The 12109-nt window shown below is 32.7% G+C and overlaps 1 protein-coding gene across 1 annotated transcript; it reads right to left on the reverse strand.

Moving 5' to 3' along the window:
- Window positions 1-3100: 3100 nt before the first annotated feature.
- On the reverse strand, window positions 3101-10591 carry LOC129895382 (protein TPX2-like). Its single transcript, XM_055971092.1, has 16 exons — window positions 10082-10591; window positions 9346-9501; window positions 8546-8663; window positions 7912-8020; window positions 6741-6791; window positions 6544-6641; window positions 6355-6439; window positions 6188-6250; window positions 5190-5248; window positions 4823-4898; window positions 4667-4732; window positions 4482-4544; window positions 4253-4318; window positions 4129-4173; window positions 3975-4051; window positions 3101-3368 (listed from the first exon to the last, which is right to left on the reverse strand). The coding sequence occupies exons 1-16, from the start codon at window positions 10254-10256 to the stop codon at window positions 3350-3352; spliced, it is 1326 nt and encodes a 441-aa protein (XP_055827067.1). The 5' UTR covers window positions 10257-10591; the 3' UTR covers window positions 3101-3349.
- Window positions 10592-12109: the final 1518 nt, after the last annotated feature.

Raw genomic sequence — 12109 nt, forward strand, 5'->3', positions numbered from 1 at the left:
TATCTTGAAAAATTGTGATTATAATTAATATAGATAAATTAGGAATTAAGTAATAAATTATCTTTGAAATATTTTTAAAATTGGATAAATAAACATTGACATTTATTTTATAACATCGTGGATAAATAAAAGTAAACTATATGTGTTTTTCTCAAAAGGCCAGGTACAGCATGCATAATGACAAGCCCTTATATTCAATAGCCATGCAATGCAAAGAAATTGAATTTTCAATTTTCAGTTTGATTAGTCTTGAGTGGGACATTTTTTCTATCAAGAGTCCACTATGGTGGCTTGTGGGCATTGACTCCAACTTGTAAATTAAAGAAGAAAGTAAGTACGAGAAGAACATAAATCATAGCCTCCGAAACAAGAAAAAAGGTGAGGTAAATCATCTCTTTACTTACATTTGACAGAAATATCACCTTAAAGAGCATGTCAATGACTAAATCAACAGACATTTTTTGATTTAGATTTGCGTCGAGAAGTCCCACATTGAGAAGTAAAGCACTCCCGAATAAAAAGCGATTCCATACTTAAAGAAATTCGAACTCAAAACCTCTAATTAAGGATGGAGGAGTATCGCTCCACAAACCTTATTCTGTCTTCATAGTCTTTATTCTTCACTTTTTATTGACATTTGAATCCATAGGCTTTTTTTATTAGCCTTTAATAACCTTAGCAACCTCTTTATCTCTTTACTTTCCTAATGTCTTTTTTACTTTTATGAGATGGTGTTTATATTTATTGGGGTAGGAGGGATTATTTATAAGATGGAGAATTGAATTCTTATCAATAAGATGAAGCTTTAGATAGTCAATCAACTGAGCTACGTATAATTGCATGAACGGTGTATTTTCTATATACTACAGTCAAATAATTCAATTTTTAATAGTGCGTGAATTAGTCAATTATATTAAGCACATGGCCTCTGAATTTCGTTCAATACTACGTTAACAATTTAGTCCAAACTAGAACTACACAAGTGTAAAAGTTACTTAAATACTTCTATCGTCCTTGTCTATCTATAGTACTTAGTCAAAATGTGTGGGTAAATTAAAAGATTATAATCAAGTTGTGATTGGAACAAACCTATACGTCAAGTTAAAGTGTTTAGTTCAGTTTAACAATCAAACTTTACTTATGAATCAAAAGACAATAATTACCTCCTCATACCAATATAGGTTGTGGTGCAGTGGTAGTGATGGGACTGCTTCCACCCTTAATCAGAGGTCTCGGTGTCGAGCTTTGAAAATGGAAAAAATCTTGTTAGAAGCGCCACCCTCGAATGGATCATGTAATGCGCGATTTGAATTTAGTCGGGACTCTACAAGCTGCGGAGCCCGGATGGGAAATCAAAAACAAAAATAAAATAAAATTACCTCCTCATTTGTCTAGTCGCAATAGTTAATTACCTACCTTGTACTTTTGGATATATAGTAAGGGTCATTTGGTATAGTGTATAGTTAAATATAAGATTGACATTAAATTTATACCTTAATTAAATAGTATTTGCTTGCTATTTTATTCCCTAGTACATTAGATACATTGGATTCGATAATAATAATAAACGTATATATAAGCAATAGTACATGCATCTTGCATGTATAGTTTGCTTAGTTACTCATCATTTAATGGAGGAAATAGTGATTTTAGTTTCTGTGTTTTTATATAATTTCAATTTTAGTTTTTGTGTTATTTGATTATGCACATTTATTTAATGAAGGTTAAATATGCATAATCTAATAACATAAGGACTAAAATGACTAAAACCCGTTATTTCCTCCCAACTATAATATTCCTCTTCGCATTCCGCTTTTGTTTTGGTTTGGAATGTATTAATATTTGGAAACTCTTCTCATACAATGTTTAGGTGTATAATGCTGTATTTGGTGTTTTTTTTTTCTTTTGCCTTTTATTTCTTCTTTTTATTTTATTTTTATATCTGTGGATTGGAGGAAAAGAGTATCCTGGGGTAGGGTGGTAGAGGAACTTTATCAGATCATTTATTCCGAAAAAGTAAAAAAAAAAAAACTTGAATGTCCTGGAATATATATCATATGTTCTGCTTAAATAGTATTCTAATTCATTGCAAATAATTTTAGGGATAATTTCAGAGATTTCTCACCAAGTTTTGCCTACCAACACTGATCTTTCTAGCAATTTATGATATTGCATTAATTTTCTTTATTTTAATTACTTTGTAACAATTACTTATTTTAATCAATTAATCATGAATGTAAGAAATTAAAATATGACTAATTTATCCTTTTTTTCTAATGTTGAAATTTTGCAATTAATTAATTTATGAATATTAGATTAATATTTCATCCGTTACACTCTAAGCAAACAAATTCAAAAGAACCCTATTACGTTAGAGAACCTCGAGATTTTTGGCAAACCAGATGCGGGTTTTAAAAAGTGAACAATTTAAGTATAAAATGTAATGAAAGTGGGAATATAACGACTGAATGGTATTTAACAACTCCATATACCACTAAATTCAACTCCAAATTCTTCATTTCTTATTCTTTAGTATCTAAAATTTAAAATGCTTATAGTATGAATACATTCATAATGATGGTTTTCAAAAGAACCGTATTGTGTTTTCATTTAGGACTAAAGAAATAAACTTGTTTGAATTAGAATTTGTCTTCATTTTTAGGATTGAAGAGGCTAATTAATTATGTTCATCTTTATGAAAACACAGGTATAATGCTAGTCTATAAAGATGATTAATTTGAGACATGGAGACAGCTAACTATAAGGAATAAGTCAAAACAGTTATTCAAATGAGGGACAAACTGTTTTATCGTACTTCAAGAGTTAATGCAGACAACTCATGGAGCACAATCTCATGTATCCTATGGGAAGCTTAAACTTAAAAGACATGGCAAAGTTCAACTGGAATTGAACTTCGCAATGTTACATACCTTGAGGGGCTTTGTGGAATGAAACTTGGATGCACACCCTCCAATAACAAATAGATGGAGAAAGAATGATACCGCGAAGTATTCCTTGGACTAGAAGATGCTGAAGGAAAGAGGATCCGAGTCACGGACAGTAGCAGTTTTTTTCACTCTGTATCATTTCCTTTGAACTCTTGAGTTGATATAAGTTTATACATTGGGTATTTAAAAGACTATACTCCCCATCCTAGCACATGTATACCTTGTAGATGTACATAACAGACCAAAGGGAATACACTATATTTGACTTGCTGTACAGTGCTAGCCACAAATATTTCCTATAGCTAAAGACATACATTTCCAGATAACTCTCGGATTAGGAGGATCTACCTCCCATGAAACTTGCAGCAATTCAACAACAACACATATTAGCCACAAAATTTTCATCGGATTCCCAAGCTCCTGAGAGATCAATGTGCAAAGTTTAAAAAAAGAAAAAGTGAAACATTAAAGTATTAAACTAGCATTAACTAATAATATGTATGTTATCTTTTTTCTTTTTCCTATTGTGATGAGACTTCTTTTTTTGGGTTCAGGCTTCAAGTCGTTGATCAACTAAACAAAGACTATGAAACTGAAAAGACAAAGTATACATCCATTGGAAGTGCTAAAGCATGTGTAGACGCAAATGCCAGATTAAAATCAAACTTGGTTTCAAACAAATGGCTCAAGCTGAGATAGGTTTAAAGGATGGCAAGTCACTATTGTAGAATATCATTTGATAAAACAAGAGATATGATAGTACTGAGTCTACTGACTAACATTTCAAGGGTTTCCTAATATTAATCATAAGGGAATTAGATGGGGTAAAAAAATAGTTTTGATTTCCAAGTCCATAACTTTAAGACTATGCTCGCACAATGATTAAGGATCCAGCGATATGTTTAAGTATCCGTTTATAAAACTCTAAAAGTAAACAATAGAAGTTCTAGCTCAAAAGGTTTATCGTGATGAAAAGTTCTTCTGTAGACTCTCTGTTTTTCTATTTATGAAACTGCATTAGGATACCTGTTCATGCTGGAGTGATGTCCAAACCTAGCAGTGCCCCTCTCTGCCGCACACTGATTTGGCTTTCCAACACATTTCTGTATAATTGAAATATTAATCAAAAGAAGTTGCAGTCAACAGTTAAAAGAATCTAGCATCTTTCTATTCTTCATACCTGAAATTTAATCTGCAAACAATTTGGAGTATTCTCCTTCAACACCTATACAACAAAAGTGGATATTAAAAGTAATTCGTCTGCAAAATTAGAAAAACAGTCTTCTAGGAGTCCTTAGGCTCACCTTTGCTGAGGGATTTTTTTTTGGCTGAGACACTTCACGTGTTTCCTTTTCAGATGTAAGGGACAACTAGGATTAAAAAGGAACCAAGATTAGAATTTTTTTGGCTGAGACATAAGTAAGTTGCTAAAACATATATAAGAGTCTGATACATTCAGGCTACAACATAACTGGTAGTATACACCCTCAGAGGAATTCAATATGGCATGCATAATCATTTCGAAACGAGTACCTTATTAAACAGTTCAATTGGCGGGTGCACCGAAAGTTTCTCATCAAGTATGGATTTAGATTCCTGAGATACAAGGATACATGAACATTTAATAACAGGAAACAAGAAAAAGAACCAATTAACAAGAGGATAAGACACGTTAAACGGAAATTCTAGCAAAAGCATACAATGAAATCATGTGTTACCATTGAGTATGTACTTTCTTGTCCATTGTCTTCTCCTATGCCATTATCTTCCCCACTCGGAAATATCTGTATGAAGGCATGATCTTTAAACATATACCATGTAGTCAAAAGTCAAAAAGACCGAAATAGGCTAAGATAAGTCAGGTAATATGCTACCTTGTTACATTTATGTGATCTTGACTTGAGTGATGTTACAGATTTTCCCAGATTCACAGCATTTTGAGTGTTTGGTCTGAGAAACAACCCAAAACAGTATAAGCACAAGCTGGACTTGTTATACAAGACGTGACACTTTGTGATGCTTTACATTAAATTCTATATGGTGAACCAAAAAGGTGATGTTAACTTTATGATAAGATTCTACAAGCTTCTTCTCCGAGAGGAAATAAATGAATTTTGAATTTCTCATGAGATGTATGAAAATAGTTGAGCAGTTTTACGCAAAATTAAAAACATCACAAGTTTGATATCATTCTTTCACATATAGTTTACTCAATTGGTGAAGTAAAGAAGCCCATCCAACCTTTTAAAGTGCACTAAAGCATTTTGTGCGGCAGAATCGGCATTTGGAGAGTTTGATAACTGCAATAACCATAAAAGAAAAGAAAGAGTTAGCTTCCATCAACTGAAAGCATAGAAACTAAAGTTGCAGAACACATGCAAATGCTGCAATGATGATTTAGTCATAAACATTAAGTACATCAGTTAAGTACAAGAAAATTTAGAGCATAAAAGAGCAAATATAAATAAACATCTAGCTTCACAGATTACTTGTTCGTCCTACAAATATTTCCTTACAGCCTCTGTGTATAGGGTTAATGCTGCAAAGACTGGATATGATTGCTAAATCGTAGTGGAATCAAATCATTAATGGCATTTCAAAATTTCTTGTCAAGATTAGCTACATTTTATTAGAATTAGTGTAGAGTAGTTCATAAGGATTCAGTTATTTACTGTGGTACGACCTACCGGTTTGAAATTGGGAGTAAGACCATGAGAGACCAAGGTTGAATCTCAATATAGGCAAAAAAAGTTAAATGGGATACCCGGTATCAATACTGATGGGGATGAAGGTAAATGGTGGAATGATTGAGGTGCGTCCGAATTAGCCAAGACACTAATGCCAGTAAAAAGAGATAAGGAATCAGTTTACCTCCCAAAGCCAAAAGATCACAATGGTCAACAGACAATCAAAGACTCCTATAAATAATGTATATCTGCACCAATTCATTCAACCTCACCAATTGGAGAATCCAGACACAAACGCCATTAGCATGGAACACCAGTAACTTTTCTAAAATACTTTTGATGATAAGAGAAAATATAAAAACACACAAACTAACAGTATCCTACGTAAGGTGAAGGCTGAGAAGCACTACATCCAACTCAAGAACCTAAAGAACACACTAAGGTGACCGAGATGGTGAATGCACATGTTTTCTTTTCCAAGGTAAGCAGTAAGCTTAATTGATTAAACATCAATGTGGAAATAGGAGCAGTGGAAAAACCATGATTAATTACATGAAACTCAGGCAGCAGTGCTCTAGTCTTTCTGAGAGGAGGTAATGTAGGAGCCTTGAGGATCTGCAGAAAGCACAAATAGACAAGGCTCAGATGAAAGATTATGTGCAGAAGAAGCCAATACTATTAAAATGTTTTCACAAGAGAGCACTACTCGGAATACCAACATTTCTGTTCAAGGACTGTGATTTTAGCCTTTGGGTTTTGGCTTTTGTGATTTCACTTGACTTTGAGTCATTGTTGCACCTGAAACTTTTAATCAGAAAGCCCCAAAGCTGATTACCAACTGGTTCTGGTAGCAGTTTTATACCAAGATGCAAGACTAAGAAAACCAAACAATTTACTTAAAAGACTACCTTCGCCTTTGTGCCCTCTGCAGAGTTTCCAGTTCAGGTTCTCTTGGGACAGTAACTTTAGATTTGGGATGTACCGATTTAGAGATGGATGAGGTATCCTGCCAAAACAGAATAAAAGCTCTCAAGCTGCAAACAATAATGCATAACTTGTTAAACATGATCTGTAATATGTAACCACAACAGCCTTCAGATAGTACCTTCTTGGATATCTTGTGAGATAGTAGACGTTGATGCTTCAAGTGAGCAATCTGGTTTGCAAGATAAAATGAGGAATTAGAAATATTTCTAGCAGTTTACAGCTATTAGAAATGGGAAATACTTTGTGAACATATCCTAGAGACAGAAAACTAACTTGAACAGGTTAATTATGTATACAATTAAATGTAATGCCACTAAAACAATATCACTTGGAGATGAAAATCATGCCAATTTTTTTTTTATCTCGAAGAGTAAATGCTACAACAATGTCATACTAACAAATTGCCACTGTTTTCTCAGCATAAACTGCTCTTCTGCAATCACTGAGGTAATTTCACCAGTTTAGTACCAATTGGCAAAAAGGATTCTATTTGCACCGAAAACAAATTTTTATTATGTCTATTTCAAAAAAGTCAATGACCACATTCGTTATCTGGAGATACATCTGATGTTGAGCACCTTAATGTTGTCAGTGAAGTAAAATTGATAAAATAATTTTACATCCATGCCTTTCTAGCTTGTAGCTTAGTTCATAGCTTTCCATTACTACAACTAGTCTAAGGGTCTGTTTGGACATAAGAATTTTTTGCTTTTTTCAGTTTTTTCTTCAAAGGCTTGTTTGGTTATACATTGAGTCAATTTTTCATTCCAAACTTGAAAGTTAGTTTGAACTAGTTTTCAAGTAAAAGAAAATTCCCTCACAAAACTTCAAAATATTTTTTCAACGGAAATGAGTGTCCAAACATAGCTTCAACTTTCAAATACTTTTTTTTTCAACTTAACCTCAAATACTACTTTTTTTCAAATATCACTCAATTCATGTCCAAATGCCTAGTTAATTAATCACTTTTCCGGAATAGAGTAAGTTACAAAAAATCAAACAGTTAAGTCCTTTTGCAAATGGCATTGGTTCATAGAAAAGACACTGTCTCAAGATCTAGGAAGAGAGTACAAAAAGTACAAGTAAGGCATCTTATTTAGACATACATCAATAAAAGAAAAAATTGCTATGGAAGGAGTAATATGGATGAAACATTACACTAAAAGAGAACAGAGAAATGAGGGTCCGTTCTGCTTAAGGAATACATGTGTGGAATACAAACTTAGAAGCCAACTAGAGTATAACAAAATAATACTATCATCAAACAGTAATTGAATAACTTCATGCACCTTAAGTAGATAACCGATTTCTAGCTTTTGCCTTTTGGTAGCAATATTTTCCGATGCCAAAGAATTCGTTGAGCTTGTCACATCAGTCTTGTTAGATGTATTCTGAAACCTAGCAATTGAAGAATGAGAAAATGAAAGCAAAAATTAAGAATTGCTTAAACTGGTTTCAGAGGTCAAGAGAGCCAACAAAGTGAAAATGAACTGCAGAAACATACACAAGCCTGAACTACAGCTTTTAAGTAATGTTGTCACTGACGTTTAGGAGCAGATCTAGGGGATGGGAGGGTGTTCACCCGAACCCCCTTGGCAAAAAATTACATTGTATATATAAGGTGATTTTTATTTTTATTTTTATTTTTTATGTATATATATATATAGATTTTGAACCCCCTGAACACAAGAAAAGAGGTTGGCTCGGTATTTTAGGGGGTTCAAAATTTACTTGACGTTCCAAATTCAAATCCTAGGTACTACATTTTTATTTTTCGAACCCCCTAAATGAAAATCCTGAATTCGCCACTGTTGACATTGTAGTTTCTAAGAATTTCTGACGTGAAGGAATGAAAACAGAAACTAAAGTTTTCAAAAGTATAACCTTCAAGAAAAGAAGATAGAATATACATATTTTACATACTTCTGTTTAGCCAAATGACTAGCCGTGGGCTTCATTAAAGTTGAACCTCTTGCTTTTGAAGATCTTGGCTCTGTCTTTGTCTTGCAAATTTCATGAGTTTGACCTTTGGATATTGTTCCTGAGGGAGTACAAGGGAAACCATTTAAATACTGTTGAAATTTTGCAAGATGTAAGTTGAAATTATTTTTTCAGAACTCTTGCTAGTTAAGCATGTACATATAGGAGCTAATATAATTACTGTTTAATCTACTGTCAACAGAGAACCGAGACTATGCCTAATAAAATCACTTAGATAGTTAATATAATTGCAAAAATATAAACAGGAAAGAATGGTGAAGTGATAATTACAATAAGATAATAATTCGATTAACCATGAAACTACTAGAACTAGCAATGCGTGAAGACTGATCTTGAATGTGCACACTTCTTAGTAATCATTTCTTCTACAAGTTAGGTAAAAGTAAGTCCAACAGATTCAGGGACGGAGTTAATTCGACTAAGTACCCCCGTGGAGTTCAGAGGATAACCGTGATAAGAACATCAAGTTTTAGCTCAAATCTTGCGTTGTTATAGTGCACAAGTAAGTTAACTACAAAAACTTATTTAAGAGAACAAATAACAATTTAAACGCACAGACAACGAAAAGGCAAACTTTGAGTTAAAGTCAAGACATGATTCAATTAAGATGTGTCAGTATAACAGAGCTTCTCTTTGAATACTTGCAGATAGATCCATTAGATAATGTTCTGATGTGAGTTAAAAAATGAGACCAGACTCTTTTAAACTGCCAGCATATATACCTTTAGTTTTCGATTTGGAGGGCGAAACTTCAGAACCAACAGGAATGTATGAGTTGTTGCATTTTGATTTTGCCGTTTTCCCTTCTCGTAACCTTGAGCAGCCATTTGAGTTTCCTGCTGTAATCTCTTTCCCGAGGTTTAACTTGATAATGAGAGCTAAGAAGTTTCCAAATAAACAAGGAAAACAAAAAAGAAAGAGTGAATAAACCAATCAACCACGATGGACAAATCCACATTAAGCGGATCAAAAAAATATATAACATGAGGTCATTGCCACAATATTGTTGATAAAATATCTTGTAAGATCAAAAATGTGTGAGAGAGGACAAGCACGAGGAACAAAAGGAACTTGAAGCCAAAGCTTTGTGCTTCCGCCTCAGGCATTGTATTATAAACTATCCGTATTATTTCATTATTGCACAATCACTGAATCAGAAGAATTACATGGAACGAATGCACATTCCATCAGCATTCTCAAATTAACTTCCTAATAGTCTAATAAGACGATTTCAGGGGAAACTATCATCCAATATAGCAGCACAAACTGATTACCTTTCTACTGGTTAAACGAACAGACGTTAACTCAGATGCGAACCAAATCATTCATGTTTCTCTACAGAAACACAAATTTTGCAACGCGAATTTTTATCATCAAAATTATATGCAAAATCAACCAAAAAAAAAAAAGGAAAGTAAGTTAAACACTCATGTAAATTGTTTTTTATGTATAACTTACGAGAAGGCGGATAAGTGCCGGCCGTTTGAAACCATCGTTCGGCTTCTTCGGCTTCGGAAGTTGACTCCGGGCGGCAGAAATCATAGAACCTAGAGGCTTCAAACTCATATTCCGAGTCAATTTCAGATACGACGTCCGAACATTCTACAATGAAATCCTCCATTTCTTCGTCCATTGATTCTATATAAGTATTGATAATAATAAAATAAAAATGAAAGTTATGAAAGGAGAAACTGAGAGAAAATCATTGATCTCCTGTTTATTGAAATGTGTTCACATGGTCCGTGAAAGAAAATGTAGGAATGGCGGACGTCGCGAGGGTTTCGAGCGTGAAAGCTTTTATTGCGAAAGTTAGAAATGATTGGAGGGCGAAATTATCTCGTAATGGTTTGTTTGCGGAGAAGAGAGAAGGAGGAGGATTGATAGCAACGCAGGACGTATATAGATACTCCATATACGTTGCGCCGAGGAGGCTTTGGAGAATGCGCTATCACCGAAATTTCAAATTTTGCTGCTCCTATTTTTGGAAATACTCACAATTACCAAAACGCCCACATTATTATAGCGCAACTTCCTAATCCTTCCTCCACATTTTCATTTTATAATATAATTTCTCTAAATTAATATCGTTGGAATTATTAAATATTATTATTTTACAAAAGTATTATATAAATGATTAATTAATATTTACTAATTTAAAGAGTTCTTCGAGATTTATTGAAGGTTAATTTTGATTATATCGTTTGGGGGATGCAGCTTCAAGAAATTTAAATGAATTCACTTGTGAAAACGACATTCATGGACTTGAAGTCATGATTAATGATCTCGATTACAGTAATAAAAATGAATGTTAATAGCCTGTTGGATTACCTGAATAAAAATAATATATGTTCAAAGGTCCAATGCTTAGAAGAAATTAAAAATACCATCGAAAAAAATAATGTTGATAATGAAGTTGAAGACAGTACAATACATTTGAAACCAATAGTGAGTAAGTAAGGAAGCACTTCTCACGTCTAGAACTTTTCACAATTTTTTTGGTGCAGTTCACTGACTTTTGAATGGAATACAATGTATTCTAATTAATAAGAAAAGCTAGAGATGGGGTTCAACTAAATTAAAATTTGAACAAAAAAACAAAAACACTAGAATCATATTTCACTAAATTGTCTTAGATATTTTTGTAATTTTAAAAAAATTATTAATTTATAATATTAATGGGATCATATATTTATATAGGGGGTCTTCCAAAAATATATTATCTTATTATGTTATTGAAATAGGTGGGTTTTTTCAGTGGCCCATGTCGGGATCAATTTATTTTTTTATCTTAGAGAGTTCATTAATTTAAAGAGGTTCTACTATTTGTCCTCTAGAAAATCAAGATAATCTTATTGTATTTTTCTCTTTTTATTCTTAGAATTAAATAAGTAGATAAAGTAATAGTAGTCAAATTTGAAAGATTTGATCACTAAAATACACTCTTAATAAAAATTTCTTCATGATTGTGTCCAATCAACATGGACCAAGTAATATGAAACAGAAGAAATATTACTCGCTCCATCTCAATTTACGTAGTATATTTTAAATTTTGAAAGTCAAATTTAAAAAGTTATTTTATTTTTATAAAATTTTAAAATATTTGAATTATTAATTATTATAGTGATAGTATTTTTTAGATAATTTTCAAATATATCAATTTTATTTTTTAAAAAACTAATAATTACATCTGAATTTACTGTCACAATCCATATAGAGGGAAGTAATTTTTAATATCACTTCTGCTTTATTTTCTACTCATTTTTCATTTTCGTTTTCCTTTTCTTAGCCTTATCTATCCTCTTTATATGCTTTATTGAGCCGAGGGTCTCCCGAAAACAGCCGTCCTACATTGGTAGGAGTAAGGTTTGCGTACACTTTATCCTCTCCAGACCCCACATTGTGAGATTTCACTGGATTGTTGTTGTTGTTCTCCTTTTCTTCTTTCTTTTTTTTAGTTTGCCATAATTTCTCACATTAACCTTTTAA

The sequence above is a fragment of the Solanum dulcamara genome, chromosome 7 (assembly GCF_947179165.1).
Source record: "Solanum dulcamara chromosome 7, daSolDulc1.2, whole genome shotgun sequence".
NCBI lineage: Eukaryota > Viridiplantae > Streptophyta > Magnoliopsida > Solanales > Solanaceae > Solanum > Solanum dulcamara.

Coding starts and splice junctions, on each gene's coding strand:
- LOC129895382 (XM_055971092.1), bottom strand. CDS start 10,256: ATGGACGAAGAAATGGAGGATTTCATTGTAGAATGTTCGGACGTCGTA. Junction 9,502..10,081: donor CGGCACTTATCCGCCTTCTC/GTAAGTTATACA, acceptor GAAACTTCTTAG/CTCTCATTATCAAGTTAAAC. Junction 5,249..6,187: donor CACTGCTGCCTGAGTTTCAT/GTAATTAATCAT, acceptor TGGTTATTGCAG/TTATCAAACTCTCCAAATGC.